This window comes from Protopterus annectens, chromosome 1.part0, assembly GCF_019279795.1.
Source record: "Protopterus annectens isolate FY-2018-M chromosome 1.part0, PAN1.0, whole genome shotgun sequence".
Taxonomy (NCBI): Eukaryota; Metazoa; Chordata; order Ceratodontiformes; family Protopteridae; genus Protopterus; species Protopterus annectens.
The window spans coordinates 1,400,654,433-1,400,680,143 of record NC_056725.1 but is presented as its reverse complement, the minus strand read 5'-3'; the positions used below and the strand labels follow the sequence as shown (position 1 = coordinate 1,400,680,143).

At 40.5% G+C, this 25,711-nt stretch overlaps 1 protein-coding gene across 4 annotated transcripts in view; it reads right to left on the bottom strand.

Annotated features, from left to right (window-relative positions):
* Positions 1-25,711, bottom strand: part of CCHR1.PART0H19orf54 (chromosome chr1.part0 C19orf54 homolog) — a 419,506-nt gene that overhangs the window by 297,589 nt on the left and 96,206 nt on the right. For all 4 annotated transcript variants that reach the window (XM_044067269.1, XM_044067248.1, XM_044067259.1 and 1 more), the window contains one exon: positions 15,891-16,015. In XM_044067269.1, the coding sequence (XP_043923204.1) occupies positions 15,891-16,015 (125 nt within the window). The remainder of the gene's footprint in view (positions 1-15,890; positions 16,016-25,711) is intronic.

Genomic DNA, 25,711 nt, shown 5'->3' with positions numbered 1-25,711 from the left:
TAATTAAAGGTGGTTCTGAGTCCTGCTTTAAACAAAACTGAAGCCTCTATTGACAACAGTTCTCAAGGTAAACAGACCAATTAAGACTCCTTTTCCTTCCCTGAGACTGCTAATAGCTTAACAGCTAGTAACTCAATGCCTCGATGTGAAATGTCCAGGAAGTCGGAATCCAAAGGGGCAGGTACACTGAATTCAACTACTGCCGTTTTTACATTTGGAAACAGTGACTTGCCCCCTACCTCCACATCGAATCCTTTTTTCTTTCAGAGGATCAATTAATGAAAATTTTCCAGTAACCAGGGTAGTGAAAGCAACTCGGGGAAAGAATCGGGGGAAAGGAAAGGGTCGCGAATCTCTGCTTGGCGTATTTTCAATCTAAGCTACAGGAACTTTTTTGAAGCCAAACTCAAGGTACTGTCAAAGGGTTTTACTTTTATACCCACCAACAGAGCATCTATTAAAGATGTTATCTTAGATTTTAGGCATCCCAACAGAAGGGTACTTTTGCCTTTAGACAATGTAAAGCTTGTTCCCATATTATGAATGGGAATCAGTTTATTCATCCGACAACAGGCCACGGGCATTTTTTAAATGATCATGCGGACTGCAAAACACAAAATGTAGTTTATCTGGCTGTATGCCAGCAATGCAGTTCATTCTTTGTAGGGAAAACAAATTGCAGACTGAAGGACAGGGTATTGAAGCATATGTCAGACACAAGACTGAAAAATATACACAACGCATTGTATCGACATGTAGAAATTAACTGAATATAATGAGATTAAATGGATTATTTGGACTGGGGGCTGACAAAGCTCCTGGTCTAAATGGTGTTGTACCTTTAAAACCAGCATTGAAGAGAAGGAGGGTGCAATGCTGATTGATGATTGGCTGTTCGCATTTCAAATTCAGGTTGATGCATTGAATGATATCTGATAAAGGGCTTAGACCCAAAAGTGCTTATTCATTGGTGCACTTGAACTATATAGTTGGATTTTACAGTTGTTTTACTGCCTTATTGTTTCAATAAAAGTGAAACTCAATATATGTTTTTGTCTCTTTGGTTTGTTGAACCTATACACACATGGCCGAGCGACGAAGGAATGAAACTTAATTGGATTATTGTACCCAACAACGTATTAAGACATCGTTGATGGATAGAGTAAAAAGGAATGCTTTCTCAACATTTAATCCTTTGCTGAACATGGACATTCACTCTGTGGTTGAGAAAATACCTGAAATGGAGAACAATGTGAATGGTGAGACTGAGTTTTGTGAACTCTCATCTACCTTACAGAATAATTTGTCTAAATTAAAGCATCTGCAATGGCAGAGGTTTCACTTAGAGGCGTGCCTCAAGTACAACATAGCTCCAAGGGGTCTCCATGTACTTTGCATGCCCACACAAGGAGAAACCTATCCAGATTTGCTTGCACGTTAGCAGCGTATTCATTTGGAAACTAGTATTTCCTACATGAGGTTGCTGCTAGACTTATTTTCACCACAAGAGGATGAATTAATAAGTTTAACAGAGGCCACATAAAGTAAATTACAGACAGACTTTAATGATGAACATTTTGTACATAGACTTGATGGTGTTTATCGTGCAATAGATTACTATGACACCAAATTACAACAAATAAAAAACAGAAAGTTGATATGGGAGTATCGTGATTTTCTTGGAAGAAATATTTTTACATGGCCATGAGAAAGACAGGCTTTGCAGGAACATCTTGACTCCAATGTGACTTTTGTGAGGGCGAAGTCAGTACGGCAACAAGATAAGGAGATAAGACTCGGTAAAAGTTTAATTAGGGATAATGCAGTAAGTTTAATTAGGGATAATGTAGTTTTTGAATCATCCGCAAGTATGGAGAAAAGAACCGTTATTATGGTTACCGTGGCAGAACCTACAACATCTAAGACTGCTCTGACTAATGAAGATGTAGGGAATATATCACCTGATGCAATGTCATTGGCAACAATGGCTGATACTGTGGAGAATGATTTTTTGAGTTTAGGGGTGCATTCTAAACTCATTTTGACTAAGCAAAATACATTGTCTTTTCCGATGCTGCCTGTTCCAGTCAAAAAGAAGAATCCACAAAAATGGAGTTTTTCACACAACAGAGAACAAGAGAGATGGAGGACTTCGACGTGACTTACAATGGTGACTGTATTGTGCATAATATATCTGGTATTACACTGTCTCATGAACAAATGCATGTATTAAATAAGGGCTTGACATTTATACCTAGCGTAGGCTCTGAATACAGTAAAATAATAGTTGATCTCATGCTCTTTGCCAGAAATGTGATGTTGAAACATATGTTTGGTGATGGCAATGTGATTAGACCTATGGTCTTAAAACAACCCAGTATGTTTATACCAATTATGCATCCCACAATGATTATGTTTTGAAAATATGTGGGGAAGAATTGATAGAATATCTGGACAATAAACAAAAACAGAAATATCATAGTTTGACCTTATCACAAAAAAAGCACTGGATCTACTGAGTAAGGACAAACACATAGTGATTAAACCCACGGATAAGGAGGCGTAGCAGTAGTAATGAGTGAACAATATTACTATGACAGAATTATGTGTTTCGTTAAAGATACCTATACATTTTTACAACGGTCTCCACGAATGGTGAACACTTTTGTTGACAAAGTAAGAGCAAGCTAACAAATATGAAATATGTTGGTTTGTTAAATGAGGAAATTTTTCAGTTTTTGTGGATTGAACATCCAGTTGTACCAGTGTTCAAGGCTTTACCGAAAGTGCATAAAGATGCACAAAACCCACCCCTAAGACCAGTTGTATCAGGGAGGAGTTGGGCAACACAGAATATATCAATAGGGATACAGTGTGCATTGAAACCTACTTTACAATTATTTCCTAGAATATTAAAAGACATTGCTCAGTTTTTAACATCTTTACATGAATATTTACAAATGAGCAAGGATCAGAATTACATATTTGTTACTTTGGATGTGAATAATCTTTTTACCGTTATAAGTAACGAGTATGGAGTAACAGCTATCGAGAAGGTTCTGATGGACTCATTCAGGTGGAGTTTAGATGCAGGTCGAAGAGTATGTGGGTTGTTGAAAACTGTATTGGAAAATACTGTTTTTATATGTCATGGAAATTATTATCAGCAAAGGCAAGGTATAGCGATGGGCACACCATGTGCCAACTCATACACTAACCTTGTCTTAGCTTATTGGAAGGATTTAGCAATATTTAACACCTCCCATGAATGGACAGCGCATCTTTGTTACTATGCTGGGTTTGTAGATGATGTGTTCTTTCTATGGAAAGGCATGCAAAATGATGTTGTGTCTTTGTGAAGTACTTGGAAAGTACTACAGGCTTTCTGAGATTTACAATGAAATGCTCAGAGTCTGAGATAGATTTTTTGGATGTCCGTATTAGCAACTGTATAGATGGAACTTTACAGACATCTTTATATAAAAGAAGAATGCTGGAGAAATAATCTATTGGCGTATGACAGCATGCATCCTAGGCACACATTTCACAACATAAGAGGACAGGTACATAGAGCTTCACGTCTCTGTACCAACAATAGTAAATTTGATAGGGAGGTTAATGACTTGGAATATAAATCAAAGAAATAGAGGTTACAATAAGAAAAAAACTTGATAAAGTGATTGTGGAGAATAAACACAATAGATGGAATATTGTCAAACCTTGGTTTTCTGTGAAGTCAGGAAACAGAAGATAAAAATAGGAATGTTAATGTGCCAAAAGGGGTAATGACAGTGTACGTATGCTTTTTACATACAGTAATGATATGGGGGCATATGTGAAATAGTCAAACGGAAGTAGAAAATACTACATACAGACTCTCAAGACTGGCAGCATTGTTGGTAAAATGCCATCCTTTAGTTTTATAAGGAATAAAAATGTGAAAGAAATATGTCAAAAACAGGGACTGAACAAGAAATGTAAAGCTGCATCCCGATGGAAGGGTACTTTTGCCTGTAAACAATGTAAAGCCTGTTGCCATATTATGAATGGGAATCAGTTTATTCATCCGACAACAGGACATAGCTATTTTTTTAAATGGTCATGCGGACTGCAAAACACAAAATGTAGTTTATCTGGCTATAAGCCAGGAATGCAGTTCATTCTATGTAGGGAAAACAAACTGCAGACTGAAGGACAGGGTATTGAAGCACATGTCAGATACAAGACTGAAAAATATACACAATGCATTGCATCAACATATAGAAATGAACCCAGATCATGTATTTTTGTTCATGGTTTTACAGATTTTGTATGAAAATATCAGGGGGGAGATTTGGTCAATCATACTGAACATAATGAGATGAAATGGATTATTCGACTGGGGGCTCACAAAGCTCCTGGTGTAAATGGTGGTGTACCTTTAAAATCAGCATTGAAAAGAAGGAGGGTGCAATACTGATTGATGATTGGCTGTTAGCATTTTAAATTCAGGTTGGTGCACTGAATGATATCTGATGAAGGGCTTAAACCCGAAAGCACTTATTCATTGGTGCACTTGGATTTTATAGTTGGATTTTAAAGTTGTTTTACTGCCTTATTGTTTCAATAAAAGCGAAACTCGGTCTGGTGGTTCCCTGCTATTTTATTTATTTTTTAATTTTGAAACTAGGGGGTTAGGGACAACAATTAATTTTCTTGATATATTACTTGCAGCTGATTTTGGACAGAACAAATTAAAAAATAATATCTATTGTAAAGATAAACTTAGTAATAACTAACAAATTCAAAAATAATATCTATTGTAAAAATTTCCTCCTATATTAGCATCAGGATTTACACCAAAACCTAAAAACAAGGAAGACACTGAAAAAAGTTTGCTTTTCCTATTCCTATGATCATTTAGGGGTATTAGGTTAAAAATATCATTAAAGAAAATTTGTAAGTGATTTTAGGCAATCAGGATTTAATAAAGATTGTTGGACATGAACCCTAGTTCATTAAAAAAAAATAAGAACCTTAACTTTTTGTTAGAAGATCTGAGAGTTGACAAATCTGGTATCAATAGTGGGTCTCTTGGTACTTTTCCATGTCAGAATTGTAAGTTTTGTAGATTCATTTATCCCACTGGCCATTTTTTTTTTTACACACATTAATTACACCTGAACAGCAAAAGATAGATTTAGTTGGAAAAAGCAAAGGACTTGTTTACTTAGCTAGCTGCTGCAGCTGCAACAGTTTTTATATAGGGAAGGCCACCAGGAAGCTAGGATGCAGAATAGCTAAGCATGTACATCCTATTAAGAATAAAAATATTAACAATCTGCTTGTAAGACATGGCATGAACTGCCAGGACTTTGGTACCTTTTGTGGACCAATTTAGAGTTTTCAGAACTCAAGTGGAAGGTGTTTCTTTGGGCTGATGTGGCACCAGGATTAAATGAGACTATTTCGTTAAGGACTTTATTAAAATATAACTTTATATGATATTATGTAGAATTTTTTTTTTTTTTTTTTTTTTTTACAATTGACTAGTTTTACCAACGTTTCATGTTCTAGTTGTTTACCCTTATCTACTGAATTGCTTTACTTTTTCAGAGTTCCTATTAAATTAGAAAGCTCTGATTTGCCATTTCTTTAAATGATGCAACTTCCATGTATTATTTAAACTTGATTCATTGTAATGTTTGTTATTTCTGCTGAAGTTCTATAAGTAAAGGAATGAAAGTGATTAACCTACTGGTGTTTTGAGAGTTGATTTTAACTTGGTACCCATTTTACAGAAGTATCCTAAGGGATATTGTTTCATTAAGTTTAAAAGGAGGCAAGGTCAGTTTCTCGAGAACAAAGTGGAGATCCTTGTAAGGAGGAATTTGCTGTTGAGGGGTCTCCAGTGAAACACTTCTTTCATAAACTGACCACAAAAAGAGATGAAACAGGCGGGATCCATGGGCAGCCAACCTGAAATGGCCTCAAGATGCACTTTGATAGAAGCATATGGCAAACCTCTAAGCAGTTCACACAAATATTTAAAGCAGACGTAACTCTTTAGACTTCTGTTATTGGCTAGGTACCACCTAGAACACTTCTTCAACTTGTATACATAAGATTTTGTAGTTGCTGGTTTTCTTGCTTCCTTAAATACCTGCTGCACATCCTCTTGGAACAAGTACCTAAAAGGTATTAAAATAGAATCAGCCATGCTGTCTGTTGACATTGCTCTAAGCTGGGGTGTGCCATCCTCCCTTGATGCAGTGTGAGCAAATCCAGTGTATGTGCAAGCTTATGGTAACTTGCCTTGACAAATTCTTTTAAAAGGGGCAACCGATTTTGTTCAGGCCTAAATGGAGTTACCACAATGATCTCCTGTAATTATTTCTGAAACCTTAGAAGTACCTTGGGAGGTCGTGCAAAAGGTGGAAATGCACACAAGAACATTCAAAATCATTGGAATGATAAAGCTTCTGTCCTCCAGGCATAGTTACAAGGATGTCTTGAACAGAATTTTTTCAGTTTGTTTTGAAAGGAGGCAAACAGATCCATGAGATGTTCCCACATCTGGATCAAGTCCTGGAAGACATCTACATGAAGCTTCCACATGTGGGTCTGTCCAGGATGTGCTGTCTGTCTGCCACTGTGTTTCATATGTGGTGGAATGTACAAGGTCTGAAGAGTCACACAGTGCTACAGAAACAGCAGCATGGCAGTCATTTTCAACCAGCACAAAGGTTATGACCTTGCTCCTCCTTGCTTGTTCAGGTCCCACATTACAGTAGTGTTGTCTGTGACCGCTAGAAAAAGACCCACAGTCTATATGTGGTGAAGAACTTTTAAGGCATGAATCACTGCCAACATCTCTTCTATGTTTATGTGCTTTGGTATGTCCCGAGGACCCCTCAAGCCTTGCAATTGAGCTCCCATATACATTGCTTCCCATGCAAAATCTGAAGAGTCCATAACAACAAATTGGGACTGGGGTCTGAAGAGAGTCAATTTGAGTCCTGGATTCAGAGACAACTGATCCTTCCAGCACTGCAATTCCTGTTTCACAAATCCAAGTACCAGTACCTGGAAACTGAAGGTATGAAGGAGCTGGGTCCAACAATTCTTCACGTATCACTGAATTTTTCTCATGTGTAGTCTGGATAATGGTACCACGAAGATCACTGATGATATGAGGCCTAGCATTTTGAGGAGCTCTCTTGCTGAGGCAACGTCTATAAGACAAAAATCCAAGATAATGCCCTAAAGTCAGAACTTTGTCTTCTGGCAGGAAAGCCCTCCTTTTTACTGTGTTTATCCAGCACCACAGGAAAATAATTATTTGAAATGGTGTGAGGAAGGACTTCTGAAAGTTCATTTTGAAACCCAGGTGGGAAATGAGGGTTGCAACCTAGTCTTATGGATACAGAATCTGCACAAATCAGCAATTCAGCTAAATAAGGAAAAATGTGGATGCCTAGTGCCATGCAATAAGTAACCATTGGGACCAGATACTTGTAACTACTTGAGGTGCCACAAATTACCAAAGTACAATGCAGAAAACTTGATAACATACTCCAGACACAGCAGATACCAAAACTTGCCTGAAATTGGAATCGGTACGAATATGATGATAACTGTCCTTGTGATCAAGATGCCACTATGAAACAGTGGTCTGAAAGCAATGCTAGGAAGGAGTGTAAGGTGAGCATTCTGAATCTTGTAACTTTTACAAAGGTGTTTAGAAAGGAAAAATCTAGGAATGGTCTTCAGGAGTGCTCTTTTTTTTTTTTGACCAAAAAGATTCTGGAGTAAAATCCTTTGCTTTTGTGTATTGCAGACACTGGTTCCATGACTCCTGCTTTTATCATGTGATGCAGCACAGCAGGAAACAACTCTGTATGGTCTGGCAGTTGCGGGGGTGGAATTTCCCTGAAAGGAGGAGGATTTTCTATCCAGTATCCTCTCTAAATTATTCTCAGAACCTATTGGTTTGAGACTATTTGCTTCCAGGCTATAGTGTTTTGAGACAGAGAGAGAGAGAGAGCCTAGGAAAGAAAAGGAGCGAAGTTAGGGGTGCTCTGTGACTCAACATAGTCATTCCTTTGCAGGGACTTTTTTTGGAAAGGTACCCCTCGTTTGGTTTCAAAGAATTATCCTCCTGCCATTTCCTTTTGGATAGTTGACTTTTGTTTGGCTGGGATTTCTGCTTGTTCTGCCCCTTGAAGGAAGGCACCCTGCTTGAGGAGGACTTGGGGACATGAAACATCCTGGATACATCATACATTAATCTGCCTCTATCACCCCACTGCTTGTGAATCTGTGTGTAATACAGGGCCCAAACATCACATCAGAACTTAAAGGTACATTCACAATTTCAATTTTTAAATCTTCAGAGAACTTCTGATTATGTAGCCAAGAATACCATCTTAACAGAAGCAGCAGCATTTCTCGAGTCTGTATCTGCACAGTCAAGCACATCTCTCAAAGCATATTTCAAAACCGGAGTCAAATTAGAAAATGTCATTCATATAAGAATTTTTCTCTGCAGGTAGGGGTGCAGCAAAATCATCAAAACTGTATGCACCACTGAAAATAAAACATCTTTCAAGGCTGGTAAGAGAGGGAAGATAAGACACATAATTAGGCATCTCATCCTCTATAAGGTCATATATCCAGCCTAGCTCTGGGGTAGTTCTTGACTGCTCCCAAGAAAAACATCATTAAATCTTGAAATCCGAGGGGGAAAAAAACACTTTTTGGACTTGAGCTCAGGTTCACCTTCCAAAGAATTAGAGTGACTGGACTCCGTGACATCTAGGAAATCACCATCAAATTCCTCATTATTCTCTGAAACAGAAAGGTCTCTTGCCAAACTAGCACTAGAGCCATGGATGGGAACACAACCATCATAATTAGCTCCCTGCATAACACTCTCAGTCAAGGAAACTACATCAGCCTTATAAACAGCTATAATCTGATTATCAGCTGGATGATGAAGGTTATGTTTCTTTTTCTTCTGAACTTCACTACTAGATAAAATATCTGGAGACAGAGTATTATGTCTGGCAAGGGTCTCTTACCCTGGACTACTCCTGCACCTAAAGGGTTTGATGCTTCCATACATGTGCCAGGTACTGGAACAGCCCTGGAGGATGTATCTAACCCTTGTTCCACTGTGGCCACTAGAGGGAGAAAGGTAAAAGGTAAGTGGTCTACACGTCGAACAGTGTCCCTGACAGAATCACTAACCACATGCTGTGGCATATTTTCATTTTGTTTTTGATTTTTAGTTGTAACCAGATTTGATTAGGGGGGGTTGGGGGGTAACCAGACTTGAGATCCATCAAGTCAGGGGGAAGAGAACTCCAGCCAGAATAATAAACGGACAGTACTGGATAATGTATCACAAGCACTTACATTTTCTAGTAATAAGTATATCTTTGCACAAATAAACTCTGCCAAACTGTGCTATTATCAAAATCAGTTGAAAATGTGTTCAGAATTCTTTTACAACTGACAGAAGTTAAAGAACTTCCACTACACAAATTTCAAACACTAAAGGGACCAATGTAGCAAACCAGTGTTAAAAATTAGCCCTACACATTTTAACCACATTAAACTATCATAAAATAAAATTTGAATAGGAATTAAAACTATATTTTCTTGTCAGAGAGAGTAAAGTCTCCACATTATAGGTTCATAGGTTCATACTAGGCTATCTGCCCTAGGGCATTTATAAGCCTAGCCAGAGTTGTGTGGCTTTCACCACCCCTTAGGTTGAAGAATACTATACCCATTAGTTTGCCGTGCCTCTGTCCAGCAGTGATACAGAGATGATCCCCAGGGTAAACCTACGATCTCCCATCCACTGGTCAAGATTCCTCTTGAACAGAGCCAGCAAGGTGCTCCGTCTCACATGGACCGGGATTCTGTTCCACAGCATAGGGAGTCTCTGGGTGATGAATCTGTCCCTCCAGCACGTCCTATTTATATCCGTGTTGAGGTTTAAGTCTCTTGCTCTTGTGGCTCTGGTGGATTTGGATTTTTTGAGGTGGAGCATGTCCATTAATTCCGGGTTGGACATGGCCTTGTATGTCAGGCACAGGTCACCTCTGAGCAGACTGTATGCGACTGAATAGAGCTGGAGTTTCTTCAGTCGGACAGCATATGACATATTTTTGAGCTCCTTTATCCTTTTGGTGAGGAACTTTTGGGGTCTTTCCAATTGCTGCAGGTGTCGGGTAAGATACATTCCGAATGGGGCATTGTACTCAATCATTGGTCTGATAAGTGAAGAGTACAGGGGAACAATGACCTCCCTTGATCTGGATGTGAATCCCTTCATAATCAGGTGGGCAATGTAGAAGGTCCTCCTAACCACTTTGGCAATGTGAGTGTCAAAAGAAAGGTTACTGTCAACTTGGGTCCCCAGGTCCCTGATAACCTCTTCTGTGCTTAATGGATTGCCACCTATGTGGTAACTTGGGGTTACCTTGTTTTTACCAAAGGGTATGACTATACATTTTTTGGCGTTTAGCTTAAGGCCATGGCTCTGGCACCAGTTATCCATTTCTATGAGACCTCTCTGAAGGATATCTGTGTCTGATGGATTTTCAACTATGGCGCCCAGTTTGCAGTCATCTGCAAACTTTGTCAGCCACAATCCTCCTATGTTTGCCTGCACTTCTGAAAAGTAGATGCCGAACAAGAGGGGGGCCAGGACTGAGCCCTGTGGGACACCGCTTGTGACCGGCTTGGAGTCTGACATGGCACCAGCAACTCTAACCCTGTGGGTTCTGTCCTTGAGCCAGTTTGCAACCCATCTTGTGACATATGGGTTTACATTTAAGCTGGTGAGCTTTTCTATGATACCCGAGTGGGGTATTGTGTCGAAAGCTTTTGCAAGGTCAAGGTAGGCTGTGTGAACTGCCTTACTCTCATCAATGGCCTTGGTGACTGTTTCAAAAAAAAGTCAACCAAGTTCAAGAGGCATGATCTGCCCTTGACAAAGCCGAATTGGGTAGGATCCAATGTCTGTAGGTCCCCTGTGTCTTTATTTATGAGTTCCATTATGATCCTCTCCATAGCTTTGCAGACCAGGCTTGTTAAGCTTATGGGGTGGTAATTACCAGGGTCCGTAGAAGCACCGCCTTTGTGGAGTGGGACCACAGTTGCCGTACGCCACTCTTTGGGTACATATCCTGTGGTAAGGCTAAGATTAAACAGCAGCCTTATGTGTGGGTTTAGTTCCTCATTGAGTTTGTGTAGCACACAGCCGGGGACACCATCCGGTCCCATTGATGCTGTGTTTTTAGCTTTAGAGAGAGCAGCTCTCACCTGGGCATTTGAGATGATTGGGAGGCTACACTCTGCTGGGATAGATATTTCTCCTTTTGGGAGGGAGGGAGAAATTTTCACTGAACCTGTCTGCCAGTATGTTTGCAATGTCTGTGGGTTCAGTGATTTTTGTATCATTTTGGACTAATTCTGAGCATATCTGGGAGTTTCCACCCAGATTTCTAACATAGCTAAAGAAGGCCTTATGATTGTCTTTTGAGTCCTTGGCGATTTTTCTCTCAAAGTTGGCCTTGGATGATTTTATGAGTGATCGTAGTTTTTTACTAGTATTGAACAGAGATGTCTTCCCCTTTTGGGGTTTTGCTCCATCTTGTAGTAGCTTTCTCCTCTTGTTGTAAAGTTTGTTTATGGCTGGGGTCCACCAGATCGGGCGCTTGCCTTTGGTGGAAAGGGTCTTGATTTTATTTGGGATTGCTTGATCCATGCAATCCTGGAGGTGCTCGTAGAAAGCATTTGTAAGGGATTCAGCAGCGTGGGTTGTGGTTTCTAATGGCTCAGGGGCCTTGAAGGATACCACACCAGTCTTAAGAAGTGTGAAGTTGGCTTTTGAGAAGTTCTTCACTGTGGTCTTTTTTGTTGGGGGTGGGGGCGAGATGTGGATCTCCAGTGAGATTAGTTTATGGTCTGATCTCACCAATGAGAGATCTACTTCCGGTGTGGAGCATTTTGTCCCCATGTTTGTGATGATCAGGTCTAGTATATTTTCACCTCTTGTGGGAATGGTGACAAGTTGTTCCATAGCATTTGAGTTTATGAACTCCAGGAACCTTTGGGCTAGGGTATTGGGGCTTGAGTAATGTTCCCAGTCTATGTTTGGGTAGTTGAAGTCACCCAATATGATGGTGTTTGGAGAGACATTTATACTCTCCAGTGTCTTCAGGAAGGCTGTGTGGGGTTCCTGAGTTTGAGAGGGTGGCCTGTAACATGCTACAAACTGTAGAGCAGTTTTGCCTATGGTTAATTGCACCTGAATGGTCTCTGATGCTTCGTGAGTTGCCACCAGCCTGGAGGTGTGGGTATCCTTGATGAATATGGATACACCCCCTCCTTTTGTGGTACGGTCCGGGTTTTGGGGCTGGAACGCATGATATGAGGTAAAACCTGATAGCGCCGGGGTGCTCTCAGGAGCCTTGAACCAGGTTTCAGTCACAGCACAGACATCGATGTTCTCCATGCTGAGGAGGGCTTCGAGGGCGTGCATCTTGAGATTTAGACTTCTGGCACTGAGCAGCATTACCCTTAGTTTTTTTCCATTATTGTTTTCTAGGGCGGTGGGTTTAGAATTTGAGCCTTGTCTAAAAAAGGCACTATGGGGATGGCAAGAGCCTTTGCCAATATCCGGAAACCCAGGGGTGACAGGTGCAAGCCGTCCCTTGCGAAGCAGCGTGGCTTGTCAAGCATGTCATTCCAGGCAGACAGACATTGGATCCCCTTAGAATGACACCAATTATTAAAACTGATCATTTTGTCTCTGTATTGTGGCATCATTCTTGGTGAAGGTAGGATACTGCTCAGGGTCAGGGTCATACCAGCCTGGGCTACATAATATATTTAAATATAACTTCATTCATGGAAAAATTATTATTCGATATTGGAAACACACAGAGCAGAGTGATACAAATAGTAAATAATGTATAAATGCTGAAAAAAATCCAACGTCAGCAGTATTTTCCTGTTAAAATATGAAAATAAAGCAGAGTAAAGACATGCCTCTAGTGTCCAACAGTGCACATACACACTACGTTTCTAAGAGAAATACCGAATTTTCCATAGAAATAAACATTTGTCAAAGACAGAAGCCAAATAAAACTGCCATAAGCAGATATTCCCAAAGGAATTACTGTAAATTGACAAAATAAAATATTAAAATACGTATTTTAAATAAACATAAAAATAGAGAATAATAAATCTAACAATAAAATGAGAGGGAGAGGATCACCCACATAGGACTTATCTGAGCAGTAAACTGGAAGAAACAGTACTAGATCCTGCAAAGAGTCAGAGGACTTTATACTTCGGATGGCAGAAAAAGACTGAACAAATCACTTCTTCTAATGGCTGAAGACTTCCCTCTCAGGTTATACTTTGCCAATCAGCTGTCACAGGAAGATAGGGGGGAAGGGAGTCTGAGCTTTTGAAAGCTGGCCAGTACTGGCTTATTTTAGCAAATGATCCAAAATGCCACTGAGGCAGTGGGAAGGTTGAACAGTACTTGCGTATTATTGCAACCACATTCCAAATCTGTCATAATTCTTGAAATTATGGTCAAATAAGTTATTCTCCTTAATGTCATGAATTTTGACAGATTACTAACCTGCATGCGATAATACCCAAGTACTGTTTTCAGGTAGTACTTGTATTTCTGTTCCTCAACGACAAAAATAAACAAATACAATAGTAATGGTATACTTAACAGTTTGCACGACTTAACTCACAGATCAGCTGCTTCTTGGAGTTGCCCTATCAGAATAAGTAAAGTGGCCTATACTCCTTAACTTTACCTTTACTGAAAGATGGAAAAACTAACCAGCAGTGCATTAACTGGAACAGTCAGTTAAGCAGTGCTCACATGAAATAAGGGTTTCACCTGCCTAAGCAGGCAGTGCTACCTCTGGAATAGTAGCAACCAAACATGATTTACTAACTTCTCAGCAGGAAAATAATTCCCACCCGATGAGAGCCCGCAGGCACTTTCAGCTTCAGGGATCTAGCACTTCTTTCATTCGTATTTTCACTGACTCGCTTTCCAGGCTTATGTCGCTGTTGTTGAAAATAGTGCCATGAAATAAAATATAAGGCAGGGAAAGTAACAAGTGCATAGACCTCCTAATAAATTTAGAGCAATTTATTGACAAATGAGATTCTACTATATGGTTGTGGAGCACTTAACATTGAAAAATAGATGTTGAAAGAAACTAAGTGATTATTGTATTGGACAGTTTGGCAACAAGGAGAAATTATTCTTTATATTACAACAGTTGACAACACCAAGACATTGTAAGGCTTACATATAACTCTGTAAAACTGGCCTGTAAAGACAGATTTGCAATGTGGTTACGATAATACACAAGTACCGGTTGAACATTAAGTTTCACAGGTACTTTTCCGTTATCGGGGCAACACTGTTAATGCAGTTGCTGAGCTCAACCGTGTATTTTTGATGTTAATCTTAACAGGTGTGTGTAAAATGTAGTGGTTACAGCTTCTTTTTTTAAATTTTATCCATGTAATTATTTGACATGCCTGGTAACATCAAAAATGCATGGTTTGACAGTGGATTTGGAGCTCAGCAACTGTATCAACACTGTTTGCCCAATAACGGAATAGTAAAAAAATAAAAAAATAAAGAGTACTCTAAAACGTATTTCTCCATAATAGGCATAAGATGCATACTATGATACGTATTAGTCAAAAAGTCCAAATCCAAATCTGTAATTATATTTAGTTGTCATCTTGCGGCTGCGAGCATGCAATGAAAATCATGAAACAGTAAAACCTTTTTTTTAAAAGCGTCAGCCACTGATTTAGCAAGGCATCGCTGACAAAGGAAATGGCCGCTGTTGGGAATGGGATGTACTAATATTTTGTTATTTTACGAGGGGTTTACATAATTACTTCAAGTCCAGGCCAAATCTTAACAAGCTGTGTGTTGTAAGCACTTTACGGCAAACATATAGATAGCCATTTCCCTGTATTTTAACATCATTTCACATGCCCCAAGGAGAAGTAAAATCCGTCTGATGAAATATATTCAGCATGAGTACATCTTCATCAAGTTTCGCCACTTGAGAACTACATGAACGAAATGTAAATTACGACACTGTAAAGGGAGATAGTTCATGTCATGCCAAGTAATGTGGTGTATATATCACCATATTAGGACTATTAAAAAAAAGGCCTGTTATCTGAATTGGAAGTATTTCTTTATGTTTTTACTTTCTGTCTTTGTAACTTAGCGGGGAAACACTTTAAACGCGATCGTTCAGCTGTAATCTAGGACCTTAACACGTCTGTTAACCAGATGTGTGTACAATTTAAAATAACTTCTATTTTTTACAAATAAATTATTACAACAAATAATTTGTACAGACAAGTGGTTAACAGACATGTTAAGGAACTGGATTACAGCTGAATGACCGTGTTTACAGTGTTGCCCCGGTAAAAGTACTGTTTTACGAAAACATAGCCCTCAGTTCAAAAGTAATTTAAATGCTTAATGTTTTTCTTTGATTTTCTTCTTTCAGGCTGGCAGAAGTCAGTAGTGTATTCTCCACTTTATACCCATAGCTGACAAAAAAAAAAAAAAAAAAAGAGTTAAGTAATGGTTGGTTCCCATACTGTTCTATAAATTAGAGCCATACACCTATATATATTAAGCATGTAGGAAACTTCTATAGCAAAGGCAAACCTTTGAAACATTTACATTCTACAAACTAAGAAAGAAAAAGTGGAAACTCTAGGCCTTAGTTTCTAATTATAAAAGTAAATGTACATTAGAAAAATAAACCAGTGAACTAGACATGTGGTAAACAATGAAAAACAATAGTTACCTGAGAACATTTCTCCTTGGGCTGTGTATTGCTTGTCTAAAGCTAGTTTGACTACCTCCTCTACTGTAACATTTCTGTTCATCTTCAGTAAGTGACCGGCCATCCAGAGAGCCACCAGACCACATCTAAAAAATAACACACAGGGTCACAATACAGAAATGGATGACTGTGCCTGGCAGGAATGACATTCGTAAAACAGCAAATGAACTGCTTCATTTATTTTAAACAATATTAAACCTTAGCTGGTATAATGTAAGAGAAGTGTACAGAGTTTGATATTTCTTAGCTTGCAGTTCATTTTTCTGAAATAGCTATCCACCCCGGTCTGTTGATTTACAGTAATGCTTACCAGTACATATTGTATTCTAATAACATGAAGTCCAGTCTGTCAAATGGTCTAGCTGAATGTGCACTGCAGAGTGCAAAGCAATTACTTGAAAGGTCAAAGCTTGATAATACCGATGTTTTTTTTGAATTTACCTAATCTAAGAAACATACCCCAGGATGATATTCTTGGCTCACCTGCTCAAAGACTTCTATCCAGGCAAACCAGAATGACGCTACCTATTAGTTCCAACTTATAGAGGCCTAAAGCTAAGAACAACAGAACCATCACGGCGCAATTATTCAAGAAGCATTCTATCCAGAAGTTGAGTTATGATAAATCAAGCAGATTTCTTCATCCACTGAGACAGTGAATACAAACTGCGAAAGGTTTCGATGAATTGGTCAAGTTACAGGTATATGTGCCGAGCCCATCCTACCTTGTAGAATCCGAGAGTGTGGAATACAGGAGAAATCACAGACTTCTTCTTCCTGTACCAGAATAATCATTGCAGCATTGTTCCTATAATACAGACTCTAGACCTCAGAGTGAACCAAACGTTGTTCCCATCCCAGAGTGTGTTTCAGCCTCTAATTCCATTTCTGAAGATGTTCCAAATACTTCCAAGGTTGAACATTCTGTAGAGACAGCTCTAGTTGCTAAACCCAATTCCCAGTTTTATGCCACACAATATGATTGAATATCCAGGCCCAGTGTGAAATATGCTGCAACGTGGACTTAACTATATAAATACACCTAGTCTTGTATAAATGCATGACAAAGAACTACCTGTGAAATCTGCATGCCAAATAGATTCATAACCTTGCATGATCTATTTCTCCTAGAGGGAGGATGTAGATCAGAGTGTAGGTGTTGTATTTTTAAGAAGCATATCAAGGACTGAACATGCACATATAAATACTGGGCACATGCTATTCCTAGTGTCATTTTGAGAGTGCAGCCAGAGGGTGAGCATGTATGATTGGAGTAGTTAGTTTGTATGTAAGTTACTAAAGTTAAAGTCAGTAAACTGCTATTGTGATGTGTTTGTATATAATAAAGCTGCTTAAACGGAACCCACAAAGACTCTTCTATTGTGCCCAAAGTAGGAGAGCGACATTGTCCAAGTGAGCTGTTTCGATAAACACACAGATTTGTTCCTTTTAGATCAAAAACTATTTTATAGTGAGTGGTGCTGCTGTTTCCATTAAAGTAAAATGGTGTAGAACAAAATGTGGTCCATACCATTTATCAAGCTGTAGGTACACTTTGGGGCAAGTAAGTTGCTACTCCTCACAACAAAATATTCTCATTGTAACATCTTTAAGACCCTTAACTTACATGTTTTTTGTGGGTCTGTTTTCCTTAGTTCCTGTAAGGTTCAGCACCTTAAACTCTAAATAAACTTTGGCTTCTGGCTTTAGTGTTCAAATTAGAAAAGGAATAGAGTTTAAACAATGCTGTTCCCCCCCCCGATGTAACAGTACAGGGCAGAGTGTTTTCTGCAGACTGAACTTCTTTTGGGTGCCTTTTGGTCGTGTTTGGTTCCTTGTTTGGTTTTGGCACCATTACCTCCTGGTGTTTGTTTACTAGTGGTAGAAAAATTATGCACTGCCATCACGTCAAAATTCTCTATGTCAAACTGTTCTGTCATATTTCCGGGCAATCTGGATAAGGTATCAGCCAGATAGTGTACTTTGCTTTTCGTATAGACCATTTTGAAGTCGTAGCTTTGCAGTCTGAGCATCATTCTTTGTAATCTCGCTGGAGCTGAATGTGTAAGCTTCTTTAGAACAGTAACTAGAGGCTGGTGGTCAGTTTCAATCTGAATAGCTTGACCATAAATACAGTCATGAAATTTGGAACATGCAAATACTATTGACAAAAGTTCTTTTTCAATTTGAGCATACTGCATTTCAGCTTGGGTAAGTGTTCTAGATGCATAGGCTACTGGTCTGCCCCTCCTGAAGTATTAACGTCGCCAAGATCAAATTTTGAAGCATAACAGGAAAGAGTGACTAGTTTATTCACATCATAGTATCTTAGTGTAGGTGGGGTGGCAATTCTATGTTTAAGGTCTTTAAATGCCTTCTAGTGCTGATCTAACCATGACCATGTAACATTTTTGCCCGCCAGCTCTCTTAAAGGTGCTGTCAACTCACTGAAGTCTGGTATAAACTTGCCTAAATAGGTGACCATGCCTAGGAAACACTGCAGAGCTTGAATACTGTCTGGTGCTGACATCTCAAGAATAGCTGCTTGCTTGGTCAGGTCTGGTCTCGAGCCAGAGCCAGTATTTGTAAATAAATGATGTACATATGTAACTTCTGGTAGTCTGAATTTGTACTTCAGAGGATTGAGCTTACTTCACATGCTCTCTGTCTAGAGCTCTCCTTTGGTTTCTGTCACGCTCTGCTTCACCATTGCCTCCAACCAATAAATCATCTACTATTATTGCACCCTGGAAGACTTCACTTGCAGAATTTATTCCAAAAGGCATCCTTGGGAATCTGTATCTGCCAAACCGGGTACCAAAAGTGGTTAGTAATGAGGAGTTGCGATCAAGTATCACTTGCCAAAATGAACTTTTTGCATCCAAGACAGAAATAAATGGCATTTGGTATTAGGGCTGTGACCTCTTCGACTGTGCGCATTGGATAATGTGGTCTCTTCAATGCCTTGTTCAAATCGCTTGGGTCAATACATATTCTGATTTCATCTGAGCCTTTCTTGTGAGCTGCTACCACAGACGACACCCATTCAGTTGGTTCTGTAACTGGACAAATTACACCTTGCTGCACCATTTTATCCAACTGAGCTTTATCTTTATCCTGCATAACTATTGGAACTCTTTCTGCTGGTGTGACTACTGGAGTGACCTCTGGGTCTAACTTCATGGAATACACAACTGGAAGTTTGCCCAACTTGTCATAGAAAACATCAGCTTGAGAAAATGGCTTCAGAAATAACTGGAACTAGATATGCACTTATGTGACAAACTTCTTTGGTAAAAGAAAGCAGATTCATTCTCAAACTGTCTTCGAGACCCAATAAAGACTGTACTGGTCTTCGGACTACATAGAATAACAAGTTGTAACAGTTCTCGTCCAAATAACATGAAAGCATCACTGAGCCCTCGGTTTGGATTTCTTCACCTCCACTACTTGCAAATTAACATTCAGAGGGTACCAGTACCTTTCAAGACATGTAACCTGCTGGATGGGAAATCTGCAATCCAGCAGACAATACAGGGGGTTACATCATGTTTGTCTAGTTTTTCAATAATACTAGCATGCAGGATGAGAGTCAAAAGCCTTGGTCAGGTCAAGCTAAGCAGCAATCACTGGAGCCTTTTCAAAGACATTTACTTAGCTTAGGAGACAGGATCTGTACCTTTAAAAATAATAATTCTTTATAATAAAATATATATAAAATTTTAAAGCTAATACATTTCAAAGAAACAGCATTTTAAAATCATACTTGTGTTGCTTTAAAACATTAATATGCCAATTTATTAAACATGGGAATTATGTAGCTAATATATTTCAGTAGGACTGCTCCCGACTCACAGATGTAGCTCATCATTCATTCAATGATTTGGGTTTGGTACAAGTGGGCAGAATAAAGGAAGTGACCAGCAAGCTTGCTCTCTCTCTCTCTGGAAGGGTTGGGGGGGGGGGGGTGTCTCTGTCACTCTATTCATGCCCGGAGGAGTTGGTGTGGTTTCACAAATGCAAACCTCAGAGTTTAGTACAATGACATGCCTGCTCCTCAGTGGTATCACTGCATTTATAGGAGAGCAGCATTTTAGGATGAAAAAGGTTCACCTCATGAAATGGACAACAGCTGTGTGAATCTTGACAGAGGTAGGATAGGATGGCAGAGGTTGCAGTAGGGTGCTAAGGCACGCCAGATGGATGAATAGGCCAGAAAAATGGAGTGGAAAGTGCCATGATGACCCCCCCCCAAAAAAAAATCAACAGCAATGGAAATGTGATAATGTTTCATGCTGCTTTTCACACCTTTTCAAAATGCAATCTAATTTCATCTGTTCAGACAGTTTTAAACAGGTTTTTATAATGAATGCATATTTAAATATTTTAAAAGAATGAAATCAAACAATACGTCATTACTGTTAAAAGTAAATAATATAGAAAGATATTAAAGGGGAAGAACACTCACAGTGACTCCTTAGACTAATAGCAAAACTCTCTAATGGTTCTTTATTGCGAAAAGTACAGGAATGCAGTTTTAGATAACTATATTTTTACTCCCAAAAGCTGTGTTTGCAATAATGACAGGTACTGCAATTCACCACAGAACACAATACTGTTTTTTTTTGGGGGGGGGGGGGGGGGTTTGCTCTATAACCTACTGTAAAGCAGGTGTCCATCATAGTAAAGTGCAGTGTTAATCATAACCACACCTGTAAGTTTTTACAAGTGAAAATATTATGGAACAAAAACTAAACTAAACTGGATGGCCCTGCAGCCAAGGCCAGATCCAGAACTAGGTGGCCTAGACAACTGCTTAGGGACTGGTGATGGCTGCGGGGCCTGGCCACAACAAAATGAAAACTTCTTCATTGCTCAGCCACTACAGCTTTAACGTTTCCTGCCTGGCATAAATGCTCTCAACCAATGAGAAGGCAGACAGGATGAACGCATGGTGAACTGCATCTGGTGTGAGATTTCATACTGCTGCACGGACGTGTAATGGAATTTGTTGTTCAGCATTTCTCTTTTTGTGTGGTAGCAACATTAGAACTATAGTAGTAAAAACGGAGCCACAACTAAGTGATAAGTTCCTTTTCATAAACATTTTAAAGGAAAGTCCTAATAGTATGCATTTAAAACCAACAGCAATAAAGCTATATGATAAGCTTAGCCTCATTGCAATTTTAAAATGTACATATGTATTTCCTTTTGGTAACTGGACAGTCCCAAGGAAGTATTAATGTTTTTGTTCAGACAGAAGACACATAACTAGGGAACAAAAAGCAGTAATACAAAGCACAAAGACCTCCGCTTTTTCTCTCACCACTAGCACTGACCTGCAATGAAAGAAGCCTCTGTAGTCAATTTACTAGTAACTTTACCAGAAAAAGGAGGCAACACCTTGAGAAATGGGAAAAAAGACCACAAGTAGAAATTGTATACAACAGAGTGCTACGGCATGAAGGAAAATGTGCTCTTTAACAAATTATGTTAAATAAATGCCCATACATCTGCCAAAACTAAAGATTTTGGGCTGACATTTTCAATACACTATCTATGCACTGCCACCACCAGAATTATGACACTGAATTCATCCAACTTGAAGCTAAAATGGGATCTGCAAAAATAACTGTGTGGTGATATTAACAAACGGAATTATGCAATGTCAGGCAGCAGTTCGACAGAAAGGTCCCTAAAATGACTACCCTGAAAATTTTATACTGAAATTTTACAAAGACAAAAAAAAGTGTAACCATGTAAAACAATAAATTACTTAAAATGGGCAGCACACTTTTTGACATTATTTTCAACAAATACGCATAACTCTATAAAAGTTTAAAAACGTAGCATTCGGATCTCAAAATTTCAACTTACCATCTATGGACAGTCAGCACTAATTTCACCACCTGAACTTTGACACTGAATTTGTACAACTTGAATTCAGAATGTAATTTGTGAAACAAATGCAAAACAACATTTACAAATGGAAATGCACAACAGCACACAGTAATTTGATGGAAGGGTCCCCTAAATGACTGTTCTGAAAATTTCATTCTAAATTTGACACAGTTAAAATGTTATAACCCTGCACTACACTTTTACACTAAAACACTGATTGATCCATTTGTTTACTTATTTTCTTTGTTAACCAGGCTAGGCTAGGCCACTGATCCAAGTGAACCCTTTTCAGATTCAGCCAAGGGTTACAACAGATCAATCAAGATACACAGTAGCTATTTACAAGCGATGAGTGGTTAGAATACTGAATATTACACAGTGCACATCCTAGATAGATTTAGATCAACATGCACAATATGTGATAACACAATTTCAACTACAACTGTATTAGCTGTAGAGAAAAGGAAATAGAATGACTAGTAAAGGAGGAGGAGTGCCGGGGGGGGGGGGTCGTAGAAGGGATGCATTAAGGGGCAGCTAGGTGAAAAGACTGGGAGAAATGTGGTATACTATGGAAATTGCAGCCAGTTGAACTTTGACTGTGGACAAACTGGCACCTTGTTGAAAAATCCCCGCTAAGAATTCCAACACCGCTGAAACTGGAGCAGTAAAGGGATCTAATGCACGCTGCGAAGCCCATATAGAAAAACATTTCCACTTGCTATAGCATACCTTCCAGGTAGAAGATAAACCAGGAGTCCTGATAATCATGGGATCTGCAGCAACCAAGCAGTGAGCTTTAGACTGTTCAGGTCTGGAGGGGTATCCCTGAGGGATGAGAAATGAGATCTGAAACTGGATCTAACGTCCATGGTGGAGCCACCAGATGAGACCACAGAGAGGGAAACCAGACTTGGCAAGGCCAAAATGGGGCAATGAGGATCACGAAGCTCCCCAGCCTGTGAGATTTCTGAATAAATTTTGGTATCAAGGGTAGAGGAGGATAAGCATACCAGCATACAAGCAGACCAGGATGCCAAGCATAAGTCAGAGTGTCTCTGGGGGCTTCCCCCTAAAGGGGATTCAGAGCGAAGAACCTCGCTGAATTTCGCGTTGGAAGGAGAGGTGAATAGATCACAGCAAGGCTGACCCCACTTGTGAAAGATCTGTTCCACTACTGAAGGATTCAGAGACCACTTGTAAGGCATCAGGAAAGATCTGCAGAGCCTGTCCTCTAGAATGTTGGACCATCCTGGAATGTGCGTTGCCACCAGAAAATGGCCGGTGAAGATCACCCATTCTTACACACTCATGGCTTCGCGAAAAAGGGGATAAGATCTGGTTCCCCCATGTTTGATGTACCAGACCTCTGACATATTGTCTGTCTGTATAGCAATTGTTCCTAAGGGAAGATGGGCATGGAGAGCCTGCAACGAGAGAAGCACCGCCCTCATCTCCAGGACGTTGATATGCAAACTGGTCTCAGAGGGGGACCACGTGCCTTGAACTGTCCTTCCCAAGCAATGCCCCCCCACCCCGGCTGGGAGGCATCCGTAGTCGCCATGGCCTTGGGAAATGATGGAAGAAAAGGATGTCCCCGGACCAGATCCAGGGAATGAATCCACCAACAAAGACAGTCCCTGAACACTCGAGAGATTGATGGTGATGCCTAACCTCTGGCCTAGTAGTAGAAAGGAATCCCTTGCTTGACAAAGTTAATGCCTGGAAGGGGCAGCGAGGAGCCAGTTGTCCAGGTAGGGAAATATCTGAATACCCTGGAGTCTCAGGTGAACTGCTACTACTGACATCACTTTGGTAAACACCCTGGGGGCTGTGGTGAGACCAAAGGGGAGCGCTCTGAACTGATAATGACTGGCTCCTAGTCGGAAGAGGAGGAACCTCGGAGAGCATCTGCCCATCTTGATATGACAGTACGCATCCTGGAGGTCGATCGAGCACATTCAATCGTTCTCCTGCAGAAAGGGCAGGATAGACTGAAGGGTGACCATCCTGAATTTCATCTTGGCCACTGACAAGTTCAAGGTGGATAGATCCAGAATTGGTCTTAGGTCCCCCATCTTCTTTGGCACTAAAAAATGCTGGAATAAATGCCTAATCTGGACTGGTCTTGGGAGACGTGTTGGATGACCCATTTTTCTAGCAGCTTTGCTATTTCCAGTGCTGCATCCTCCCTGTGCATGGGTGGAATGTCCAGGAGGTGTTTTGGTGGTAGAAGTGGTTTGAGGAATGGGATTGAATAACCTCTGGATATAATCTGCAACACCCAATGATCTGTTTTGATGGACTCCCACTCAGTTAGGTGTAGCGATAACTGGACCCCAACTGCATCCAGAGAAGAGCAGTCGGGCAACCCTTCAGGGCCACTGTGCGGGTCTATCCAAGAAAGGTTCTTGGGACCTGTAATTTCTCGGGCCCCCTCTGCCTCTAGGGTGACATCTATCGTATCCCCTCTGCCCCTGGGGGTAGGGGAGTCCTGAGTGTCATGGAGAAAAGTCTGAGATTTCTGAAACCACATCTTCTTAGTCCCTCACTGATACGGGCAGAGAAGCGGATCCCGAAGGCAGACAAGAGTCCTTCTCACTCTGAACTAACATATCACGTACAGACTTTCCAAACAGGGAGGAACCGTTGTACAAGGCATTGGTGAATGACGTCTTAAAAGGTTCCGAGAACTGACAGAGCCAGGGCCAGGTGTGTCACCTGATGGTAACACCTGTACCAGCTACTCAGCTACTTTAGTGGCTCCCTCGGTAGCATGGGAGAGGAGACACATACAAGTATTAGCTACTCAGTTTAGAGCAGCCATACGAGCGGAAAACTTCTTCTTGTCCTCTGCCGACATGGATTCGGGTCGACTCAGTGATCTCCTTCATTAGGTCTCGCAGCCTATTAATGTAATTCCATGTAATTCAGCACTCTTGCAGAAAAAGTCATTGAAGCATACAACCGCTTCCCGAAGTGGTTCATTGCCCTTGACTCTCAGTCTGGGAGATGATCAGTAGAGCTCTCCTGAGTGAGCTCTTTCCTAGTTTCAGTTGCCACCACCATAGCATTAACTGGGGACCCCTTATTCTAGCGTGACCTATCTGTAGGGGTGCTAAAACTTTATCCAGGTATTTGGGGATGGGCTCCACCTGATTTCCGGTTCCTTGCACACCTGAGATGTTATCAGATCTACTAAAGGATCTGCGAGAGCGAACGCCCATGAAGTAGAGGGTCCTGCTCCAATGCCTCAAGGAACACAGATTCATCAGAGGTTGGTTTCTGGGCAAACCACTCCCCTCGTTGGCGGAGGAGTTCCATGATGTCTCCAAAGGAGACACTTCCCCTTCCTCCAAATCAGTGTCTTCAGTGAGAGACTCTGGTGGGGTGTCTAAGTGCCTCCTTTTGCACATACGTTCGCGAGGGATCTCCTCAGTGGGGATCTCTGGGGAGGACTCACCAATGTCGTGCTGCTCCCAAGCGGAAACTTCCTGAGGCAAAGTGTCAGCAGGCTGTCCCCTGAGATGGCAGGATGGCCAGAACTGTACCCGAAACAGAGGGAGTTGGGACAGAGTCAGAGGATGAGATGGTCAAGGGTCTCAACCAAATCGAGACAACCCTCTGCACCACATCGAAAGCCGAAGAAGAACAGACATCCTGAGAAAGGACAATGGGAGTCAGAGCCAAGCCTCCAAGCGTAGAGATACTGAGAGGAAGGCTGTGCTCCAATACACTCGGAGCCGACACCAACCCCTTGGATCCAACCTGAGGCAATGGCTCGGAGAGCTTGCCGGATCTGACCCAATCAGATCAGACCTGCTCAAAGCCATAGCAGGAGCAAAGGTAGAAGATACCGTTGGCACCGACCCCTCGACCCA